Genomic DNA, 23,090 nt, shown 5'->3' on the forward strand with positions numbered 1-23,090 from the left:
CATTCTACAACTTCCAGATGTGAGGCTGGCTGTTTTTTTCCAGAGATTTATGCAATTCACCGGAGTGCGAGAGGGAGGGAGGGAGGAAAGTGACTTTGGTTCAGTAATCGCACAAGGCATAAAGAAACCTTACAATTCCAAACTGCCAAAACAAAAAGCTGACAAGAGCATCCATCACAAGGTTAAAACTCATTCTAAAATGGTGAGCATCCACATTCTTTTGTAATACTTTACTATCACACTCACTAGATCAGATAGTTGGCAGTGTAAAAATTATAATAAATATTCTACGCATATTAATACAGGACATTTGTTTTTAAAAAGTTACAAGGAGCTCTGCTTGACCAGTCTGAAAGTAAACAAACTTCTCGTCGAAATGCAGAATTAGATCCTTAATTAAACAAGGAGTTTCAACAACGGGACCCTTGTGCACTGATCAAAATAGTGCAGAAGAATTTTTCGTTCAGTTTAAGCAGCGAGGACAAGTAACACCATCAGCTGACTGGCTTATAAAATTAGGAGCTTGAACACATGAAACAGCTACATTTTAACATTTATATTGTCTCTGATTTAATGAAGTTGCCACTGGACAGTGGGAACTGCTTATGCCCACTTCCCCAGTTAGTTATGTAGAAAACAAAAAAATACTTCAGAAGTTGGAAATGTGATCCTGCAATTGCAGAGGAGCTTAGTAACATCTTTCATGAAAAAATAAAGGTTGATGTTTTGTGCAGAACTTAAGCAATTCCAGTACTGCTCAAAACATTAACATGTATTTTCTTTTTACAGCTGTTCACGGACCAATTGTATCATTCTGCATGTTCATTTTCTGCTCTCCACAAGGCTATTAGTTGCTAAAGCATAATATCTGATCTCTCCAAATTATTAAAGTAACATTCATTATAAATTGTAACACATTGATATGCACTCTTTACTGAAAACTGCACTATTTCAAATTGTAGACACAGTCTGATGATTCCAATTAAATTCTTTTTAGTGTACAGTTTATCTAAAATCTAAGGAGACATTCATTTATTGCAAATAAAGAATTATCAGCAGCAACTGTTACTTCAGCATGAGTTGATTATTCCAACTGGAGGTCACAACATCCAATATTTTGATTTTACCACCAAAGAGTATTTCCTGTCACATTACCATATATGTTTAATGAAGGAAAGTTTGCATCTGTAAATTGAAAATATTTGATCGATGCACATATTTAGCAGTGATAACAGTTAGAGATTTGAAAACAGCTTTATCCAAAGGGCATTTGTTCAGTAGTAATTGCAACAGTCTACCCATTTTAAATCATTTTCTACCATCACATTGAAACACAAATCGTGTCCCCCACCACTTGATAATCAGGAAAACGCACAATGGTGACTGTGATTCCAATACCCAGGTCTAATTATTCATCTTCCTGTGCTGGAACTGTGGTAAGCAGTGTCTTGAAGGACAGGTCTGAAATGTTTCAGAAATGTTTTCAGCGCAGTACTTTACAGATAAAGACCATTGCTAGAACTTTATACAGAAGACTATACCTAAAATTTCCTTTATGTTACACATATATGCTATGACTATATGAACATCACATTAGTTCAGCCAGTTCTGGAGGTTAAAATTCAAAGTTATAATGAAGGCTACTAATTTTTGATACTTGATATTTTTGGTATTTCAATTTCACTAATAGCTTTCACATTAATGAAAACATTCATTGAGATAGGGGTTTAACTAATATTTTAGGAAATGTACTAACCACTGGAAAGTTGACAACTTGAAATAGAGCCAACAGCTGGACTTACTTTAAACACAAAAATCTAAAACTCATGATTTTACTTATCCTTTTATATAAAAAAGTGTAGAGAATATATCATAGTTGGTAGTGAGGTATAATAGGTTTCAACACATGCAACTGTGAATAGATGCCACAGCAAACAAATCAGTGGGATTTAAAGTTCATCTCAAGTGCTGATTTTTAAAAAAAATGTCTTATTATTGACTGATTTACTGGATGAATGCTACAATATTAAAATAATATTTCAAACATAGTTTTAAATGTGGGATTGTGAAGCATTTTGTCAGATACCATATGACCTAATGTGGCATGAGGAAATATCCAAAACTATTAATTAAATTTCAGTAAAATTCAAAATATATTTTGTAAAAATTCAGCTAGCAACAGTATCAATTAGAAAATAAGTGAATTCTCTTTTTTAGCATTTTACTTATGATGATCCAGTGATGCTGAGTTACATAGGTACAGTCTGATTCTGAATCGCAGGTCAGGTAGCACAGGTCAGTCTCTCAACTGTGGATCATGCAAAGTTAACTCAATCATCTTCCTGACCCATATTCATTGTTCAGTGATGAATTTTGGAATATGCACATACCTATGTGAGGGCTGGAATCCCACAGCTGTGATGTAATCCTACAGTGAAAGACAGCACTGACACTTATAGTTCATCAGCTCACTAAGTATAGTCACAAGCAAAGTACCAGAAGGCAGTTGATTCTGGAACAGTAACCAGCATAGGTCACCTTTTCAGGAAAGGAGTAAGAAGAAAAACAACAGCAAGATAAAAAAATAAAATTGGGGGTTGGTAGAGGTGAGGTGTTAAAGAGGATGCCAGTTTTACAATTTCAATGTCATGGAATTCCTCATGTTCTGCTGTTAAGGAGTTATGGTATCCAACCTTGTCATATCTCATCTAGCCAAAGAAACTCCGTGCAACTTTTCTTAGACAAAATAGTTTATGTATCACAGTAGATGGAGCATGGCAATTGAAACACCCTATAAAGTAATGCAGCTTTTCCTTAATGTACCGACATATACCAAGGACATGCCTGAAAAGTCTTTTCGTTATTGATTACCCGAATTGGAAACCTACTCAAACTAAGGGGAATTAACTTGATTATGGCAGAGGATCTGAATACATTTAAGAACAATTTTCGCTGGTACCATGGGAATAAAAGAAGACCAGAAAAGACAAAATAGAACACAGTTTGATTTCAAAACGTTAATATATTTTCTATTTTATAGTGAACATATGCATCTGATTTGTATCACCCTTATTTTCAGTATCTATGATGTTCCCATTTTTATATATAAAAAAAGGTGAACTTGTAAGATGCTTTTTAAAATAAATATTTTATAAAATAATAAAACTTCAAATAAATATTCTTTACACTAAACAATATGTTGAAAAATTAGAAAATAAAGACTGAATTTATGGTAACTGTACAATATACATGATGTCAGGGAATATCAAGCGTGACATAATGGTGAACTTTAAGGTGGAATATAACCTAAACATATTGATTGACTGATTCACATTTGTCTGAATGTACAACATATTAGTATAATATTTGTAAATCTGCCATTTATATGGCACCATTTTCACAGTCTTAATATTATTGTATATACAAAAATATAACAAATTAACTCTGGCAGCAAAAAAAGTGAGCAATTTGCTAATGTACATATTCTGCAAGAAGTATTCACATACAATACAGAGAAGCCAAGGAGTGTCATTGTGTTACCTGTAGGTCTAGCTTATGCTGTTTCAAAAATAATGGTTATTGTGCATCCTGTTTGATCTCACTGAGTGAATGGTTTCCATCCTCATGTGTAATTAGAGAGAGATGGAGAATACAGGGTCAACAGCATTATCACCGCAAGCCTCAAGTCCTCCCAAACTCTAGGCAATTGCAGTGCCACTATTACACAAACATAGATGGGGTATACCACGCTGGTCAACCAGAAGCCAACGTAACCACAATGGGAGACACCTTTTCTCTTCGTTTCTGAAAAAAAAGACCATCTGAATGGCCGTCGATTGTGTGGTTTTTGTGTATTAAGGTTGTCAGAAATAAAGGTGTCCTGCATTGTGCTCAGTTGCTAGTGTCGTAAATACATTTCTTCTTCCACAATATGAAAATGTACAGAATAACAGTGTTGAGAACTAACACTGAAAACAATGGTGCCCCATTCCTTTCCAGCTAGGAAGCCTTCTCAAGGTTCCGAGGTGGTAAACTGGGAACCTTGCAGCAGACCGTATTTGAATTTTTGCAACGGCACCCAGGACGGTTAATCCTATTGTAGCACCCCTGACACAACTTGAGGCAGCCCTTGGCAGGCAGGTAACACCACAGGCAGGGCATAAAGAGCGACATGAAGCCAATGGCTGACCATCGGACACAGCAATGTGACTGGCTGCAGGAGCACGGATTATCTGCGCAGTTGTCTTCATCATCATAATTTGAGCAGTGGTAAAAGACACCTTTCACAAAGCAGAAGCAAGTCCCATACTCCACCGCATTCTGTGCAGAGCAGAGACACCGTTTATCACAGAGCCAACAGGAAGGTAGAGTCCTTGGATGAGTGCATTCCTCACACTTACACTTCCCACAGTCTTCACATCGGTAGATGTGTTTGCCCAATTCTTCTTTTCCCAGAGGCTTCAGCTCATCAGATTTCAATTCCGATTTGGGCTGTACCCTGATGATGTGAGCAGAGACACGGTCCACGGGAGACCATGAAGGTCCCAGAAGCCTCTGTTCGGAAGATGTACTGCTTGTACTTGTCCTTGTGCTATTCCGAGAACCAGTACTCACAGTGCTAGTTGACCGAGTTAAATGCATCCTCGATGAAGAATGTATATGGGATTGCTGACTGTGGCTGTTAAGCCACTGATGCTCATGGTCGTTACTTAATCCAGACATTCTCTCATTTTTGTGCTGTGAAGGTGGCCGGTGCACAGATTTGCTCCCAGGCCTTGGAGCAACAGTAGGTCCCTCTGTGTACTCATTAGTGGCCCTTATAATTCGGATCTGATCGAGTGACAACACTTGAACCCGTTGTGGCTGTACATCCCTGGAGTCAAGTTCCACATGTTGTCTTCCACTGTCACGCAGCAACTGTAGCAGGGCTGCTGAACCACTGCCATTTTGAGTTCGCGTATCCATCTGTACACTGGAAAGTGATCACCCCACAAGGCTTAGAACACATCTGAAATCCTGTTACAAAACAGGAAAAATATTCACACTGTTACGCTAAAATATTCAAAACTTTATGCAAACATGAAAAGCAAAGTATGAAATAACCTCCTTGGTTTTAATCTTACTGCACGATAATAAGCAAGTGGTGTTTTCATCCTTGCATGCAGCAGAGTCAAATGTACGAGGCTGGGCATGTCCTGACATTTATGCATATTCCCTTTAGCAAGTTCAAAATTCTGTGTTCCCTCCTCTTCTGAGCAACAAGTCCCATTGAATTACAAGGTTTTGGGTTCTTAAAAATTATTGACATTCACTAATGAAGGCAGGGAGAAACAGATAGAAACAAGCAAATCAAATTCAGATAATAAATGTCAAAAAATGAGGTGGTGCCCTTCCAACTTAAAAGATATTACAAATTATCGGTTTACACTTTTATAAGTTTCAAATGGGTAGTTGATGACGTGTATTTTGAGATGGAGTGCAACTACCGAAAAAACAAATTTCACGTGCTTTGCAACTTTTCATTTTGATTTTTGATAGGTTGTTGGACAATTCTCACTCTGAAGTGCCAAACAGGGTAGCAATTTGGCTTCTCACTCGCAAAGCAACTGACCAAAATATTTTTTCATGCCTAATGCAATTTCAGTGTGCAGTATCTGGAACTCTACCAGAACTAATTAAAAACAACTCCTACACAGAACAAAAACTTGACAGTACCACTGTAGTGCAGGATCCAGCATAACATATCTCTATTTAATAGTTTGGAGAATTTATTTTAGAAAGGTAGAATCTAGCTTACAATGCAGAATAACCTGAGGAAAGCAAGTGAAGTTATTTATCCTAGGAGTCGCACGATTATTGAAAAGAAACAGTGTCTCTGTCTTTAAGATTTTAATAATGCTGAAAAATTCTGCCTTCTTCTTAGCGCCTCCTCCTGTCAAAATGGTTACAATGAACAGCCAAGCTCCAACCTCATACTTGCTCTGTGCCTCACTGCAAACTTCAGGAGTTCCTCTGCAGGCGTCAAACTATATAATGGATTATGTGAAGTTATCCCCAGACAAAATCACCACTACCATCTGGATGTTGTCCTTTACAGGTATGTGCACCAGTTTCCAGTTCAAAATACAGGAAAACCATCTCAAAGGGGCAGTATGCATGCTCAATCAAACATTTAGGGGAATAAAATCCACAAAGGAAACAAACAGTTTCCTTTCATAGATACATCAAGTTAAACAACTGGGGAAATTAGGTATAACTGGAGTTAAATGTAACTGCTAAGATCTTCATGTTGTCATTGATAAAGCCACTGCTTCATTTTCTTGGGAAGTTAGTGCACATTTTACTGCTCATTAGAATATCAGTTTCTAGTTTCTATCAAGAATTTACAGTCACTCTATTAAAATTACAATGTTTAGCTTCATACTCTCCGTAAGTAAATAATTTGAAATGGGTGCCTTAAAACTTCTAAAGGAGTAAAAAAAGTGCAAGAAAAACTGAATTCCATTCAAGTTAAGCGACAAAATAAACTACAAGGGGGTGAAATGGCAAAATAAGCTTGGACTGGGCTCCTTATACTAAATGTTAATTGTGACTTTCAGAAATCTGGGAAACTGTGGACTCTTAAAGCACTTGGCCACGTCCAAAAAAGCTGGGAGAGCCACAGGCACAATTCACATTGTGCTGCTTTTTGCTGAATGTTTTATTCCAAATGACTACATTCAGAAATGGCACTTTTTCAAAATATTCAAGTGCTGTTTGGTTTAACAATACCCTCACTTTAGGGATTAGCAGTGGGGGCACAAGGAACAAGTTTCGTGTCTCCAGATTTAACTTGGGAGACCGTCCCCAAGTAATGCATGCTTATCACCCTCATCTTTATCAAAATCTGCCAGCAATGTCAAACTCAGAACAATATACATATTGTGGGTGAGGTTTTATGCACGGATCATTCACCATGAAAAGAAAATCGTGACAACTTCCATATGCAACTACTGCAGAGAGGAGGCTGCAAATGGGATTACAATCCACCACTTGCGCCAATTCAATTCAGTTCTCTTGACTTGAAGTGAAGTTTTTGCGAAAAAGGCTCTTGAAACAAGGTTTTTTTTTGGTTCTGCCCGACTTCCTTTCCTCTTCATAATAAATAACATCAAACACGTGGAAAGTTGGAGCAGGACCCACTCCTTTCACAAACAAGCAACCGGATAAGGGTCTGGTTAAAGGGGTGGGGGTAATGAGGGAAAGACTGTGGTATGGAACCGGGCTCCAGTCCTCAGCGAAACCGCTGAGGGAGCCCCTTACATCACACCCAGTGACTAATGGTCTGGAGGAGGCTAACAGAGACGGGGTAGGCATAAAAGCGCAAAGCAAGACAGAGGAAGAGTGCAAGGCAAGGCAAGGAAGGGACACAATACGGAGCAAAACAAGGGTGGTTGGGGGGGGGGGGGGGAAGAGGCGTCATAAAAAAGACAAGCAAAGACCAGGGGACAGAAAGAGGGCTAGGAAATGGGGGGGCACGGGGGGGGGGGGGTAAAAGAGGGCTAGGAAATGGGGGGCGGGGGGTAACAGAGGGCTAGCAAACCCGGGGTGGGGGGGGGTGCTAACAGAGAGCTAGCAAACCCGGGGGGGGGGGGGGGGGGGGCTAACAGAGGGCTAGCAAACCCGGGGGGGGGGGGGGGCTAACAGAGGGCTAGCAAACCCGGGGGGGGGGGGGGGGGGGCTAACAGAGGGCTAGCAAACCCGGGGGGGGGGGGGGGGGGCTAACAGAGGGCTAGCAAACCCGGGGGGGGGGGGGGTGGCTAACAGAGGGCTAGCAAACCCGGGGGGGGGGGGGTGGCTAACAGAGGGCTAGCAAACCCGGGGGGGGGGGGTGGCTAACAGAGGGCTAGCAAACCCGGGGGGGGGGGGGGGTGGCTAACAGAGGGCTAGCAAACCCGGGGGGGGGGGGGGTGGCTAACAGAGGGCTAGCAAACCCGGGGGGGGGGGGGGGGGGGGGTGGCTAACAGAGGGCTAGCAAACCCGGGGGGGGGGGGGTGGCTAACAGAGGGCTAGCAAACCCGGGGGGCTAACAGAGGGCTAGCAAACCCGGGGTGGGGGGCTAACAGAGGGCTAGCAAACCCGGGGGACTAACAGAGGTCAGACGGGGTGGCAGAAAATTGCGCGGTGAACGGGCAGAAGTGGGCAAGGAAGACGGGCTAAAACGAGGACGCCTTACGACAGCATAGAGGGGTCGGTGCAATATTCACTCTCCCTCTCAATATCATCTCCGGGCGGAATGTCGCATATCCAAAACCGCTTCCTAAACCAGTTTTTGTTAATGAATCCCTTATTAAAACAGAACACGAACTCGACTTTTTCCAGACATTTGCACCCGTAGCCAAACCCTGTCTAAATGCAGTAGCATCAACTCAGAGCGCCTTTCCCAACTTCACCAGCCCCACAACCCACCCACTCACCTAGAGAGGCGCATCGTCCCGTCAAAAGGTTATTATTCGAACAAACCTGGAACTCACCTAAGTGGGCTGAATCCCAATATCCCACCTGGTCAAGGTTTTCAGCGTATTTCCTTTGCAGCTTCCCCTCCAGTACAGCTCAACCAAACGGATTGCAAAGTTGAGTCAAGTATGTTTTCAAAGTGAGGACTGAGTTTTTTTTAAAGCCCTTCCTAACATAATCCGGCTCTACGCTTGCCTGACCTATTCGGTACAACTGCGAGGGGTCGGTGCTATCATTCAGAATGTTTCTTATTTTACATTGTTGTCCCGGAATTTTAAAAAAATGTTGACGCGTTAAACAATCTAACTCACTCAATGCTTTAAGTGTGTATTTGCCTTTGACATGCAGGCAAAAAGATTAAAATGATTGCCTGCAAATGCATTTTTGTTTAAAAAAAGCCCCAAACGCCTATTAAAAACTTCTCCAAATGCCTTTCGAGAGTTCTACTTCCAATTTTGTTGAAAATTTATCCCAGCGCTATTTGAAAAGTGAGCTGAGTTTACTCCATGCAAGTTAAAAGATGTTTTTTAAAAAAAACTTACCGTGGTTGCGGCGCTCCACGAACTCCTCTCCGTCGGTTTATGACTGCGGATAGAAGCACATATGCTCCGCCAGAAGCAAAGGAGAGAGACAGCCGCCGATACAGACTCCAGCGAAGATCTGCCCCGGCCACTATCTGTAAAAGCATCCAACAGAGGCGGGGAGAGGGTTGGGGGGAAATGGGAGAAGAGACGGTTGGGGGGGGGGGGGGAGAGAGAGAGAGAGAGAGAGAGAGAGAGGATAATGCAGGGGGAAAGGCAACAGGACCTGTCCGATCGCTGATCACAGCCAGCGACCGATCGATCACCGCTTGTTGTGTGTGTGTGCGCTTTTTTTTAACAAGCAGAGAGCGAGAGAGCAAGCAAAATCCTTTTTTTTCCTGAATGAAGCCAGCAGAAGCAGACACGAGGGCGGACGCGCGCACACACGCACTCACTCCACTCAGCTTTTTGGGAAAAAAAATTGTCAATGTTGCAACTTTGCAGAAGGGAATTCTAGGCGCTCGGACTTCATTCACAAGTGGCTGTTTCCTTTACAAGCGGTTTACAGTTGTTCCCCCTGCTACTCCGGCGCCCCGATCCTTCCCACAGATGTGAAGTTTGCAAAGTGCTTTAAAGAAGCAGATTTACGCGAACTGCTATTAAGTTTTCCAAAGGTAGCTGATGGGTAAATGGCGTCATGGGATCGAATAGAGCATTTGTTGTCCCAGAGGATATATTGCATCCGGTCTCTGCTGATTGGTTCTGGGCTCAAATTCATTAGAGTTGAGTGAGTGAGAAATGGGGCGGGGGATGGGGAGGAGACGGAGAGAATATTCAATTTGTGCCAGTAATAAAAGTCTAGTGCTGCTTGAACATGCAGTGCAAAACAGACGTCTTTTAAACTGCAATCTGCATATCAGACTCCAGCTTTTCGACCGGCTCACACACCGCCCCCCCCCCCCCCCCCACCCCGCACGACCCCGGTTATTGTTGAAGCTTTCGATTTTTTTAAAAAGGTTCACTGTCTCTGAATATCAATAATCTGTTGCAGAAACCAGATCGGATCTAAAAATTAATAAACACACGGTAGAATTTTCCAGCAATCAATCCGTACATTTGATCTTCTGTGCCCTTGCAATTGTTAACCCTTCAAGTGTTAGTCAAAACAGTTCCCCAATAAACGTGCCCACACTTATCACTGCAATAAACTGAGCAAACTGTGCAAATTCATTGATATTGATCCCTTTACATGCCAAGGTTTCTAAACTGCCATTAAATATCCCTGTTACTGGAAACCATGCGTGAAACCCACGATCATTTATTTGGGTTCAAAAAAACACGCATTAAAATCCCTTCTCAGGTAAAAGAGAAAATATACACAACAAGAGGAAATGAGCAGATAAAATGAGGCGAATTCAGTTTTGGAGGCTGGTGGAGAGAGAAACGTGGAGACGGTCAAAGAAGAAGGGGTTTTAATAGGGCTTTTCGAGGAGGCTAGAAAACAACTGACAAATAGTTTTGTAGAAAACCCTAAAATATAGGTGTATACTATTGAGTCACAGCACTCTGAGGGTGGAGTGGATGGAATGGAAAACAACCAGCAATCTGGAGTGACAATTCTGGATTCTGGAAAGCAAATAGTTTGCTAAATGACTGGAAACCATCGTGAAGGTTAAGGTAGACAAAGACATATAGATGACATACCGGAGTGAATCCTGTTTTGGATGTCAATCAAGCAGTTTGATCATTTAGCAATAGTGTAGGAAATGAGCAGGGTAATGGTGAGATAGTGCTGGATGTTATCAGCACACATGTGAAAAATAAGAGATATGTTTTCAGATGATGCCACCAAGGGGTAGCATGTAGATAAGAAATAGGAGAGAAGCAAGAATAGTTCCATGGGAGCAAAAGCAGGGGTCATGGAGCAGAAGCAGGAAGAGAGGCCATTACAAGTGATCCTTTGTTGACAATGAACTAGCAAAGTTTGGAACAGATGAGTAGAGCTGGATGATCACAGAGAGTTCTTGAAGATGTAGCCAACTATGTTAAAACCTACTGACAGGTCAAAAAAAGATGAGAATGCTAGTTGACCTTTGCTGCAGTTACATAGGATGTCATTTGTGATTTTATGGTGAAAAAAGCAGCAGTGAATTACTGCTAAGTCAGTGGAAGCCATTTACCGCATATATAACCATAAAAATAACAATTGGTTTAAACAAATAGCTTCCATTATTATAAAGTGTGAAGCTGTATGAACACAGCAGGCCAAGCAGCATCTCAGGAGCACAAGATGCTGCTGGGCCTGCTGTGTTCATCCAGCTTCACACTTTATTATCTTGGATTCTCCAGCATCTGCAGTTCCCATTATCACAGCTTCCATTATTATTTTGGTTTGACAAGGGCAAATGAACGGTTATAAGCCATTTGTTCAGATTTTATTGAGGAACTTCCCTCTTTCACTCTTAGCACTTAACAAAATGCTGTTTCCTGCAGCCAGGAGCTAAACAGGACATATCGATTATCAATAATCAGTAGAGGATTTCCTTAACAGGGTGAGCCAAATAGGTCAGTTCTGTCTGCGAGATGAATCATCACATGTTAATAATAGGCCATTCACTATTGATCCTAAAAATAATGAAAAAAGTAATTTAGTTTCCCGAATACTTGTGGATGTTTTGTTCTCAACAAATTCAATGTTGATCTTTTGATTTAATATTAACAAACCTCATTGTATGTAGGATATGCAGTATAATATGTAATACTTAGCAAGATACTATGAACATATAGACTAATTTAAGGCAACCAATCATGATGCCAAATTCCTAAAATACATTCCTAATGAGACTTGAAGTGAAAACAATATATGTAGCTATGTAACATGGGAAAACAAGCTTAAATTGAGGAGATAACAAGGTGTAGAGTTGGATGAACACAGCAGGCCAAGCAGCATCAGAGGAGCAGGAGTTCCATATTTATGCTTGAGACCTACATCATTTAAGTTGACTAATGGCATTGGTTATTTATTCCAGTGCCTCTGTTAAAATGCCCTAACTAAAAAAATAAACTTCTCTTCCTGTATACTACAGGATATACTGATGCTGCTTGGCCTGCTGTGTTCATCCAGTTCTACACCTTGTTATCTCATATTCTCCAGCATCGGCAGTTCCTACCATCTCTTAAATTGAGGAGAGCTGACAGAAGTAGGACAAGTCATGGCCAAAAATAAAAGATGACAGACAATTTCACGTTAAAGGTTGACTACAACCCATTAAGGTCTCCATCAATATCTACTGTTAGTCATCATAACTGTATTTAGATCCATTTCAAATGTAACCAATTCATTATCTAAATGCTCTCAATTGCTGTCTTAAAGTTTTTGTGGATTGGTGGATTTAGTTTTTATTAGTAATAATTTTAATTCTTCTGTGGAGTACATTAAGTATTGCTAAATAAACTGTGAGCATAAAATATAAGACATTGATTTTTTAAATGTTGTTGCAGTATGTCAATTCTGCTGCCCATCATTAAAATTGATGACAACTATTGTATGTAGATTGGAATGACAAACATACCGAAGACTGATATATACTAACCAGTGTTGTAGATAGGCATGTACTTGGCTGCCTGTACTTGCAGGCTGTTCGTAATTTGAGATCTTTGGTTTATATTTTTGTTTGAGGGAAATGTGTACAGCATGCGCTCTGGTCATGACATTTGCACAAATACATTACTTGGATGACCCATGCATAATTAATGTAATATCTAATGTAATATCTGATTGAAATGGTCAATCAGTTTTAGGATTTGTAACCTTACTTTTGATTGAATCTGCCCGACTCAACCAAATGATACTTTCAATTCAAAGGAGAAGCTAATTTACATTTGGCCCAGATTCAGTGCCACTTGCAATAATTCCATATTTATGCTTGAGACCGAGATCATTTAAGATGACTAATGGTATTGGTTATTTATTCCAGTGCCTCTTGTAAAATGTTCAAACTAAAATAATAAACTTCTCTTCCTGTATACTACAGATGGGCATATTATACTATATATTGTCTGCTGTGGAGATTTCAAAACAGATTTTTTTTGGGCAATGGTGAGCCGAAAAATTAAGATGCAAGTCAAGGACATTTTTATGGGGGTGTTAAACATTTATGAAGAGTATAACTCGTTTGATAAGTTGGGTTGTGATTAGTCCTCAGCTGGTTTATATGATATCATGGAGTACAGTTGTGAACATAACTGATACAGATATTGCACTTGGAAGTTTATAAATACTAGAAAGGATAGTAAAACCTCTGAAAGGTTTTGACCAAGTGGATACAGAGAGAGTATTTCCCTTTGTTGGCACGGGCATGACTATAAGCCATTAATAAAAGATCATTAAGCTGACAGACCAATTATGGTTCAAAGAGTGCAGGAGGGCTTGACAGGAGCAACGCCAAACGTATCTGAAAATAAAATTTCAGCCTGGTGAAGCTACAATGCAGGACCACTTGTATGCCAAGTAGTACAAGCACTATAAAATAGACAGGATTAAACAATTCCATAACAAACACATCAGATCTAGGATCTGAAGTACTGTCACACCCAGTCATTAACAGTGGCGGGCAACTAAACAATTAACAGAGAGGTAAGGGTCCAAAAATATCCCAGTTTCATTTACGGGTGAACCCAACGCATCAGGGAATAAAGACAAAACTAATGCACTTGCAATAAACTTCGTACTGATGTCCAGTCGATGATCCATCTGAGTCATCGCTGCAGGAATTCTTCAGAGCAGTGTGTTAGATCCAACCATTCTCAGCTGTGTCATCAGTGACATTTCCTCTGTCATAACCTTTCACGTGGGAATGTTCACTGATAATTATCACATGTTCATGTTCTACCACTCGTGGCTTCTTAGGTACTGAAGCTGTATGTGTATATATGCAGCAAGGTCTGGATATGATCTAGGCTTGAGCAAACAAATTAAGATTAACACTTGCTCCACACCAGTGCTAGCCAATGACTATCTCCAACAGGACAAGATGTAACAATCTGACCATTATATTCAACGACATTACCTTCAATGAATCCACGACTACTAATACTCTGGCAATTACTATTGACCAGAAGCTGAGCTGGGCAGCTACAAAAATACTGTGGCCGCAAGAGCATGCCAGAGACTGGCAACTGTCAGATGAGTAACTTGCTTACAGAATTCCCAAAGCCTGTCTATGAATCACAAATCAAGAACATCATGGAATACCAAGATAATAAAGTGTGAAGCTAGATGAACACAGCAGGCCAAGCAGCATCTCAGGAGCACAAAAGCTGACGTTTCGGGCCTAGACCCTTCATCAGAGAGGGGGATGGGGTGAGGGTTCTGGAATAAATAGGGAGAGAGGGGGAGGCGGACCGAAGATGGAGAGAAAAGAAGATAGGTGGAGAGGAGAGTGTACGTGGGGAGGTAGGAAGGGGATAGGTCAGTGCAGGGAAGACGGACAGGTCAAGAAGGTGGGATGAGGTTAGTGGGTAGGAAATGGAGGTGCAGCTTGGGGTGGGAGGAAGGGATGGGTGAGAGGAAGAACAGGTTAGGGAGGCAGAGACAGGCTGGGCTGGTTTTGGGATCCAGTGAGTGGAGGGGAAGAGCTGGGCTGGTCGTGTGGTGCAGTGGTGGGAAGGGACGAAATGGGCTGGTTTTGGGATGCGGTGGGGGAAGGGGAGATTTTGAAGCTGGTGAAGTCCACATTGATACCATTGGGCTGCAGGGTTCCCAAGTGGAATATGAGTTGCTGTTCCTGCAACCTTCGGGTGGCATCATTGTGGCACTGCAGGAGGCCCATGATGGACATGTCGTCTGAGGAATGGGAGGGGGAGTTGAAATGGTTCACGACTGGGAGGTGCAGTTGTTTAGTGTGAACCAAGCGGAGGTGTTCTGCAAAGCGGTCCCCAAGCCTCTGCTTGGTTTCCCCAATGTAGAGACCACTCTCTCTGTGACTCCCTTGTTCGCTCCACACTGCCCTCCAACCCCACCACACCCGGCACCTTCCCCTGCAACCACAGGAAATGCTACACTTGCCCCCACACCTCCTCCCTCACCTCTATCCCAGGCCCCGAGATGACTTTCCAAATTGAGCAGAGGTTCACCTGCACATCTGCCAATGTGGTATACTGTATCCATTGTACCCGGTGTGGCTTCCTCTACATTGGGGAGACCAAGCGGAGGCTTAGGGACCGCTTTTGCAGAACACCTCCGCTCGGTTCGCAATAAACAACTGCACCTCCCAGTCGCGAACCATTTCAATGCCCCCTCCCATTCTTTAGATGACATGTCCATCTTGGGCCTCCTGCAGTGCCACAATGATGCCACCTGAAGGTTGCAGGAACAGCAACTCATATTCCGCTTGGGAACCCTGCAGCCCATTGGAATCAATGTGGACTTCACCAGCTTCAAAATCTTCCCTTCCTCCACTGCATCCCAAAACCAGCCCAGTTTGTCCTCTCCCCCCACTGCATCCCAAAACCAGCCCAGCCTGTCTCTGCCTCCCTAACCTGTTCTTCCTCTCACCCATCCCTTCCTCCCACCCCAGGCCGCACCTCCATTTCCTACCCACTAACCTCATCCCACCTTCTTGACCTGTCCGTCTTCCCTGGACTGACCTATCCCCTCCCTACCTCCCCACCTATACTCTCCTCTCCACCTATCTTCTTTTCTCTCCATCTTCGGTCCGCTTCCCCCTCTCTCCCTATTTATTCCAGAACCCTCTCCCCATCCCCCTCTCTGATGAAGGGTCTAGGCCCGAAACGTCAGATTTTGTGCTCCTGAGATGCTGCTTGGCCTGCTGTGTTCATCCAGCTTCTCACTTTATTATCTTGGATTCTCCAGCATCTGCAGTTCCCGTTATCACATAATGGAATGCCCCTCACTTGCCTGGGTGAATGCAACTCCACCAACAGTCAAGAAGCTCGACACCCTTTAGAACAAAGAGTCACATTTGACTGGCGCCCATCCACCACCTTAGACATTCGCTCATTCACCACCGACATTAATGGAAAAGTGCGTAACCTCAAAAGATGCACAATAGCAATTCTCTAAGGCTCCTTCAATGGTTCCTTCCAAATCCTTGACTTGTACCACTTAGAAAAACAAGAGCAGCAAATGCCTGGGAAAACTGCCCAAAAACATCCCCTCACTTTATTTGAACTAAGCTTTATTTTAACCATTGCTGGGTCTAAGTCTTGGAACTCCCTTCTTAACAGCACTTTGGATGCACTTCTACATAACAGTTTAAGAAGTCATTTCAAGGCCTGTTAGGAATGGGCAAAAAATCCTGGCTTGGTCAGCAATGCCCACATTTTATGAATGAATATATTTAAATTAATATATGCCTGAGCAAGTCACCATGAAATGCAAATGGCTATTCAGAAGAAGTCTCTTTCGCCAAAGAATGTGGAGCTTTCTACAACAGGAGGTGCTTGAAGGGATTAATATGGAAGTACTTAGAGGGAAGGTAGATAATGATGCTAAACGTGATGCCATTTTTTTTGATACAGATAAAGTGAGAACTGGATCAGAGTCAAATAAGGTATGAAGCACATTCCTATAACTTACATTGTTTACTTATTTCAGAAAATCTTTGATGGAAGCTCCTAACAATTTAGTTAATTATTAAGTTATCCGAAAGACAGAGTTGGAAGATACTACAAGATTGTCCCTTGCTCTGATTGAGGCAATAGATTTCATTTGAAGCAGTAATGGCGATACTATAACTTCAGAAGCCTGTTGGTGATTGGAAAATAAAATGCATTTACTTTCCAGTGACCCTGTTAATTTTAGAATGTCTGTGAGATAATTGGAAGTTACTTTCCTTATTGGGAGAAAAGAAACTTCCAAAGCTAACATTTCTTTGTAGGTTCATTGAGTTGCAATGCAAGTATACACATGCAAAATTAAATTTACATGAACAAGGAAATTGATGACTAAGTAAAACCACAATAAACAAACTCTAGCTTTAGTTCTAAAAGTAATTATGTGCACAATTTTTATATAACTACCTGAAATTGACTTGAATAAATCATAACTCATGTTATGAAGATTTTTGTATCTTTCACAATTAAAAAAATACCTGATTAAATCTCTTAGTCGCCTTTTCTGCTGTAGTGGAAATAATCCTACCATATCAGCTCTCTCCTTATAACTATACTTTGCACCATTTTGTTTATTTGTGTGGTCTTCTTTATAATTGGTATTCCAATGCTATAACAGTTCTTTAATTGCAACTTAACCATTGCGTTACGTTAATTCCTAATTTCATTTTTTTTTGCAATCTATAGTCCTAATGTTAAACTCCAAATAATATTTAGGGCTTTATCTCTCAGTACTTTCAGGAAATTATAAGACCATAAGACCATAAGACATAGGAGTGGAAGTAAGGCCATTCGGCCCATCAAGTCCACTCTGCCATTTAAATCATGGCTGATGGGCATTTCAGCACCACTTCCCTGCACTCTGTCCGTAGCCCTTGATTCCTTTTGAGATCAAGAATTTGCCGATCTCTGCCTTGAAGGCATCCAACGTCCCGGCCTCCACTGCACTCTGTGGCAATGAATTCCACAAGCCCACCACTCTCTGGCTGAAGAAATGTCATCTTATTTCAGTTTTAAATTTAACTCCTCTAATTTTAAGGCCGTGCCCATTTGAACTATTATGTTTCTCTGTTCATTGACAGTTTCACTGTGTTTTACATGAGTTGCTTAACTTCAAAAAATGTATTACATCACAACATACCACTTTAAGTAGCATCTGGCTTGGACTGCCCATTCCAGAATCCTGTCAAAGAATTTCTGAAGTATATATTTCTTCATGTTGTTTGCCAAAACTCTTATGTTTATTTTAAAATCAAAACATGTATATTCGTTATGAATAAAAGTGTTTGATGACTGGGGTACAAAATTTCAAATTTCTTTCTAATATAAGCAACATGCATCTTATCCTAAAACATTGAAGTTAACTTAAAATTGTGTGTTAGTCCTAAACAGGTGACATCAGATCAGCCACTCAATGTACACCTTCCAGAGAAATGAAAATCATTGGTCTCTTTAAACCTAATGGTTAAAGATATAATGGCCTCCTTTGTTTCCCATTTGTCAGCCAACTTTCCATTAATTTTGCCTCACTTCCTCTTCGAACCTGAGCTTTTCTATTCTGTCTCTTGTGGAAGACCTTATGGAATGCTTTCTTATAGTCTGTGAATTTATCAGATTTTCTTTACCTATCCAACTGATTACTTCGTCAGGAGAACTCTATTAGCTTGCCAGATGCAACTCCAGAAATGCATGCTGTCTGGCCCTAACAGACTTATGTATATCTAAATAAAAACCAGAAGAACTGTGGATGCTGTAAGTCAGAAACAAAAATAGAAATTGCTGGGGAAGCTCGGCAGGTCTAGCAGCATCTATGGAGAGAAATTTCTGCCAGACCTGCTGACCTTTTCCAGCATTTCCTATTTTTGTTTCTTGCATTTCTCAATGTTTACTGATTTTCTGTCAGTGTATCAGTTCCTGCTAATCTGCACTACGTTTGGTGAAAGAGACATGTAAACTTTGAAAATTTCCAATGTTTCTGCAGAGTTTGTGCTGAATCTATAGTGATTGAGCAGGTGACAAGCCATGGAAATTCACACCTTTAAAAGTTTATCTACATCTGACAGAACAGATAAAATTACCTTGGGTTTCTCCCTATGTATGATGGTAGTTTCAGTGAAAATGTCATTTGTGCAATAAAGTTCTCAATGCACATCATTTTTAGTGTTGCCATGATAAATAAAATTTAATGTTTGCAGTTCTGAACTATTTCAGAAATCAAGAAGCTTGGGGTTAAGTAATTTACAATCATCATAGTGGTTTTAAATCATCATGTTACATCAATTGCAGTTCATAATCTGGCCAAAGGTATTGCAAACATTACAAAAGTTACACCATTATAGCGAGAAAACTCCTTGTATAATGAGAAATCTGAGCATTTACAATTAAATGGAATGACATTGCTCCTGTTTTATGGTCTTAAAATGGCAACCCTAAAGGGTTCACTGTGGTAGGAGGCATGCACATGTTCCTTCTGTGCTGGAAATGCATTGACATGAATTGGGAATATTCATTTGGACTGAGTTTTGCAGTAGGTACCTCGTGTATTTGAAAGAAATCACCAATAGAATCCAGCTCCAGGTATTGTAATGGGGGGAAACATTTCCCTTTAAGAACAAACAAACTTTAATACGCACAACTTACCATCTTGCTACCTTCATTTAGATGAGTAGGTCTACCAAAATATTAGCCCAGAATTAAATTTTAGCTGGCATTGCAGTAAGGCCATTTCTCTTCTAGTTTGAAGAGTACATTTATACACCATTTTTAGCAGTACAGCAGTTCTCAATTTGCCACAATGATATAGATGATACAAGAATAGGTTTGATGTAATTGAGTTGTAGAATCAAAACCTAAACACTGTGGATTTTGTACCCCTGTCCACGATAACACTGAAAAGGTTCAGATTTTAGAAGGCAATGTTGAGATGAGTTAGTGGGGGTAGAAAAAAGAAATTATATCTGAAATCTTCTCTCAATTGATCATCCTTCTTAGGATTAATGGGTATGTATAGTTTTCTTGAATCCAAAAATAACAAATTTTTGCACATGTATTGATATCCTTATTATGTGATGCTGTGGTCTTCAAAGCTTGGGAGTAGAGTTGCAGTCTTAGGAAGCACATGTGCACATTGATCCTCTAAACCTGAACAAAACTTGCGAATAATTTATGCCCAATTCATTAAGTGGAATGTAAATTCCCAGCGATAAACATGAACCAATCCTCAATCCCCAAACCTGCCTTGATTAATAATAAATTGATACAAAACTTCCTAATTTTAGAGGATCACTTGAAATGTTTCTTTTACACATTAGACAACACACTTCCATTTTACTAGACCCGAGTAATGATGCAAAATATAAAAGTACTTTTTTCAGTTGTTCATAAAAATATTAATCACCCAGTCAATCAAACCACCAAATTAAAATAGAGTTTTTAAATAGTGCACTCGACAAACTTGCTAAACTGGATTCTATGCACTGTTTAAAGGTGTCTGATCTTATTTGAAAGAAGGAAATATGCAACAGGAACAAAAGAATCCAACAAAATATAAAGCTGTAATATCCCTTCCAGCATGGCCCCAAAGCTGAAATGCACCCTGCATCCTGCACACATAAATCTTTCAAGTTTCAAACAGTGTTTAAAATACTTTTTTTAATAAAGTAATTTTTCATCCCCCAGGACAAAAACAAGCATTGCGAAGGTCACATGTTTTGGAATTTGTTCTTGCTGTCATCAGGATTTCATTTACAATGAATTATGTGGAGCATTGCATGTGGGAGGTGGAGTTTCAGCTCAACGTGTTTGAGAGACAATGCAGTATTAAAACATCAATTGATGTTGTTAAAATAACAAGTAGGAATTGGACTGCAGGGGACAGAGAATAATTTAAAAGTATATGCACATAATTCGTTGTGAGGCTTGCTTTGTACTTGATAAAAAGCCCACTTGATAACTTAACCAATAAATGTAGACTGAATGTTGTAGACTCACATTGTCCAGTGGTACCATTTTGTTAGTTGTCACTGGCACATGTTTTAAACTAGAGTCTTCTTTTAACATAAGTTTTAATAGTTTTTTTTTCTATGACATATCCTTACTATTTCCACATACATTTGTTGGTGGTTCAAACCAGAAATTTATCAAATGCTGAATCTTTGCAGCATGTTATGTTTACATGAAGATTTATCAACAAATCAACTTACTGGCCAGATTCAGTGCAACTGTGACGCAGGACTGGCAGTTCTTGAGTTCTTATATGTAATGATCTGACTGTGATGCATTGAGTTCTTTACACTGTGAATTGCTAAGTTGTTATTATACACATGTCCATGGGATGGAGCCCAATCTGCCCCTGTAATTCTTCTGTTTATTAATGGCTAACTAAGTCAGGAGCAGAAATATTCACAAGCCTACTAGCATATGGCTGGAAAGTAAAAGGAAATGCATTACTTACGACATTGTGTATTAGAGGGCTACTAGTTGGCAAAGGACTAATAACATAAATTAGATAATGAATCCAATTATAATACATTACAAGACCATAAGACTATAGTAAAAAAGGAAATTCAATTTGGCCAATGTAAGTCCTTCCTAGGCCTGTAGAGATGACTTGGTGTGTGAATGGGTGACACTATAATCCCCTTTTTCCTCCCCTCCAATCTTCCATTGAAATTATTAATTCTTCCTAGATTCATCTCTGCCACTCTATCTTTAAAACCATTCCAAGAGATCATTGCTGTCAGTTTGAACAATTACTCTTGTCATCAGTGCTAAGGTTACAACTAACTTATGAGCTTGCCTACATTACCTTGTTCTACTTTCATAATCTGACTGAAAGTAATATCTTTGGTTCATTTTTCTATTCATTTAGTCACTTTTAAAGGTAATTTCAGGGTAATTTTAAAAAGACAATTATGTCAAAAGGAGTAAATTGCAAGTGAAAAAGCTGGGATATGGGAACAGCTCCTTGATAGAGCAAATGGTCTCCTTTATGTGTGTAATTTTCTATTAATGTATGATCAACTTTCCTTTGTGTTACCTTAATCATTTCCCGACTGAAATCCCATAGTTACTCAAATCTTTTCTCAAAACTTAGACATAAAGAACAAGAGAAGAACAAAGAAAATTATGGCGCAGGAACAGGCCCTTCAGCCCGCCAAACTTTCATCAATCCAGATACTCTATCTAAGCCTGTCACCTATTTTCCAAGGATCTGTATCCCTCTGCTCCCTGCCCATTCATGTATCTGCCTAGATACATCTTAAATGATGCTACTTTGTCTGCCTCTACCACCTCTGCTGGCAGCGTGTTCCAGGCACCCAACACCCTCTGCATAAAGAACTTTCCATGCATATCTCCCTTAAACCTTTCCCCTCTTACCTTGAAATCATGACCCCTAGTAATTGAGTCCCCCACTCTGGGTAAAAGCTTCTTGCTATCTAGCCTGTCTATGTCTCTCATGATTTTGCAGACCTCAATCAGGTCTCCCCTCAACCTCTGCCTTTCTAATCTAAATAATCCTAATCTACTCAACCTCTCTTTGTAGCTAGCACCCTCCATACCAGGCAACATCCTGGTGAACTTCCTCTGCACCCTCTCCAAAGCATCCACATCCTTTTGGTAATGTGTTGACCAGAACCGTACACATTCTCTAAATGTGGCCGAACCAAAGTCCTATACAACTATAACATGACATGCCAACTCTTGTACTCAATACCCCATCCGATGGATGAAAACATGCTGTATGCCTTCTTGAACACCCTATTGTCTTGCGTTGCAACCTTCAAGGTATAATGAACCTGAACACCCAGATCTCTCTGTGCATCAATTTTCCCCAGGTCTTTTCCATTTAACACATATTTTGCTCTTGAATTGGATCTTCCAAAATGCATCACCTCGCATTTGCCCAGATTGAACTCCATCTGCTATTTCTCCGCCCAACTCTCCAATCTATCTATATTCTGCACTAATCTCTTCACTATCTGCTACTCCACCAATCTTAGTGTCATCTGCAAACTTGCTAATCAGACCATCTATACCTTCCTCCAGATCATTTATGTATATCACAAACAACAGTGGTCCCAACATGGATCCCTGTGGAACACCATTGTTCACAGTTCTCCATCTGACATCTGACATCTTCCCTCACTGTCTCCAGCAATCCAGTATTTTTCTTTAATTTCAGTACGCACATGGGATGAAACATTCAAGCAACAGGCTGACGACTCAACAACTTCACCATGATTATCTATGATTATCTAAACATTCCCTTGTTTTGGTTCCATGATTCAACATGCTCTTGACATTAGCTACTGCTCCACATTGGTTAGCCATTTTGTGACTAACTTTGACTTTTGAGAATCTGACTGGTCACTGTAACCCATATAAAGAGGTGACCATGATTTTGCTTAAGGCTGATAATTTGAGGGAATCTCAAAC

The 23,090-nt window shown here is 40.5% G+C and overlaps 1 protein-coding gene and 1 long non-coding RNA gene across 3 annotated transcripts in view; one reads left to right on the top strand and one right to left on the bottom strand.

The window, feature by feature from the left end:
- Positions 1-3,002: 3,002 nt before the first annotated feature.
- On the bottom strand, positions 3,003-9,227 carry spry2 (sprouty RTK signaling antagonist 2). Of its 2 annotated transcripts, none has more exons than XM_048533399.2 (2): positions 9,039-9,227; positions 3,003-4,972 (listed from the first exon to the last, which is right to left on the bottom strand). In XM_048533399.2, the coding sequence occupies exons 1-2, from the start codon at positions 9,182-9,184 to the stop codon at positions 4,000-4,002; spliced, it is 1,119 nt and encodes a 372-aa protein (XP_048389356.2). In that variant the 5' UTR covers positions 9,185-9,227; the 3' UTR covers positions 3,003-3,999. The 2 variants fall into 2 exon arrangements, with proteins under 2 accessions (XP_048389356.2, XP_048389357.2); XM_048533400.2 differs by having other exon boundaries at positions 3,003-5,016; positions 9,039-9,152.
- Positions 5,992-23,090, top strand: part of LOC132209764 (uncharacterized) — a 100,742-nt gene continuing 83,643 nt past the window's right edge. The window contains exon 1 of the long non-coding RNA XR_009445827.1: positions 5,992-6,097. This is a non-coding gene — a long non-coding RNA (uncharacterized LOC132209764). The remainder of the gene's footprint in view (positions 6,098-23,090) is intronic.

The sequence above is a fragment of the Stegostoma tigrinum genome, chromosome 6, assembly GCF_030684315.1.
Source record: "Stegostoma tigrinum isolate sSteTig4 chromosome 6, sSteTig4.hap1, whole genome shotgun sequence".
Lineage (NCBI taxonomy): Eukaryota > Metazoa > Chordata > Chondrichthyes > Orectolobiformes > Stegostomatidae > Stegostoma > Stegostoma tigrinum.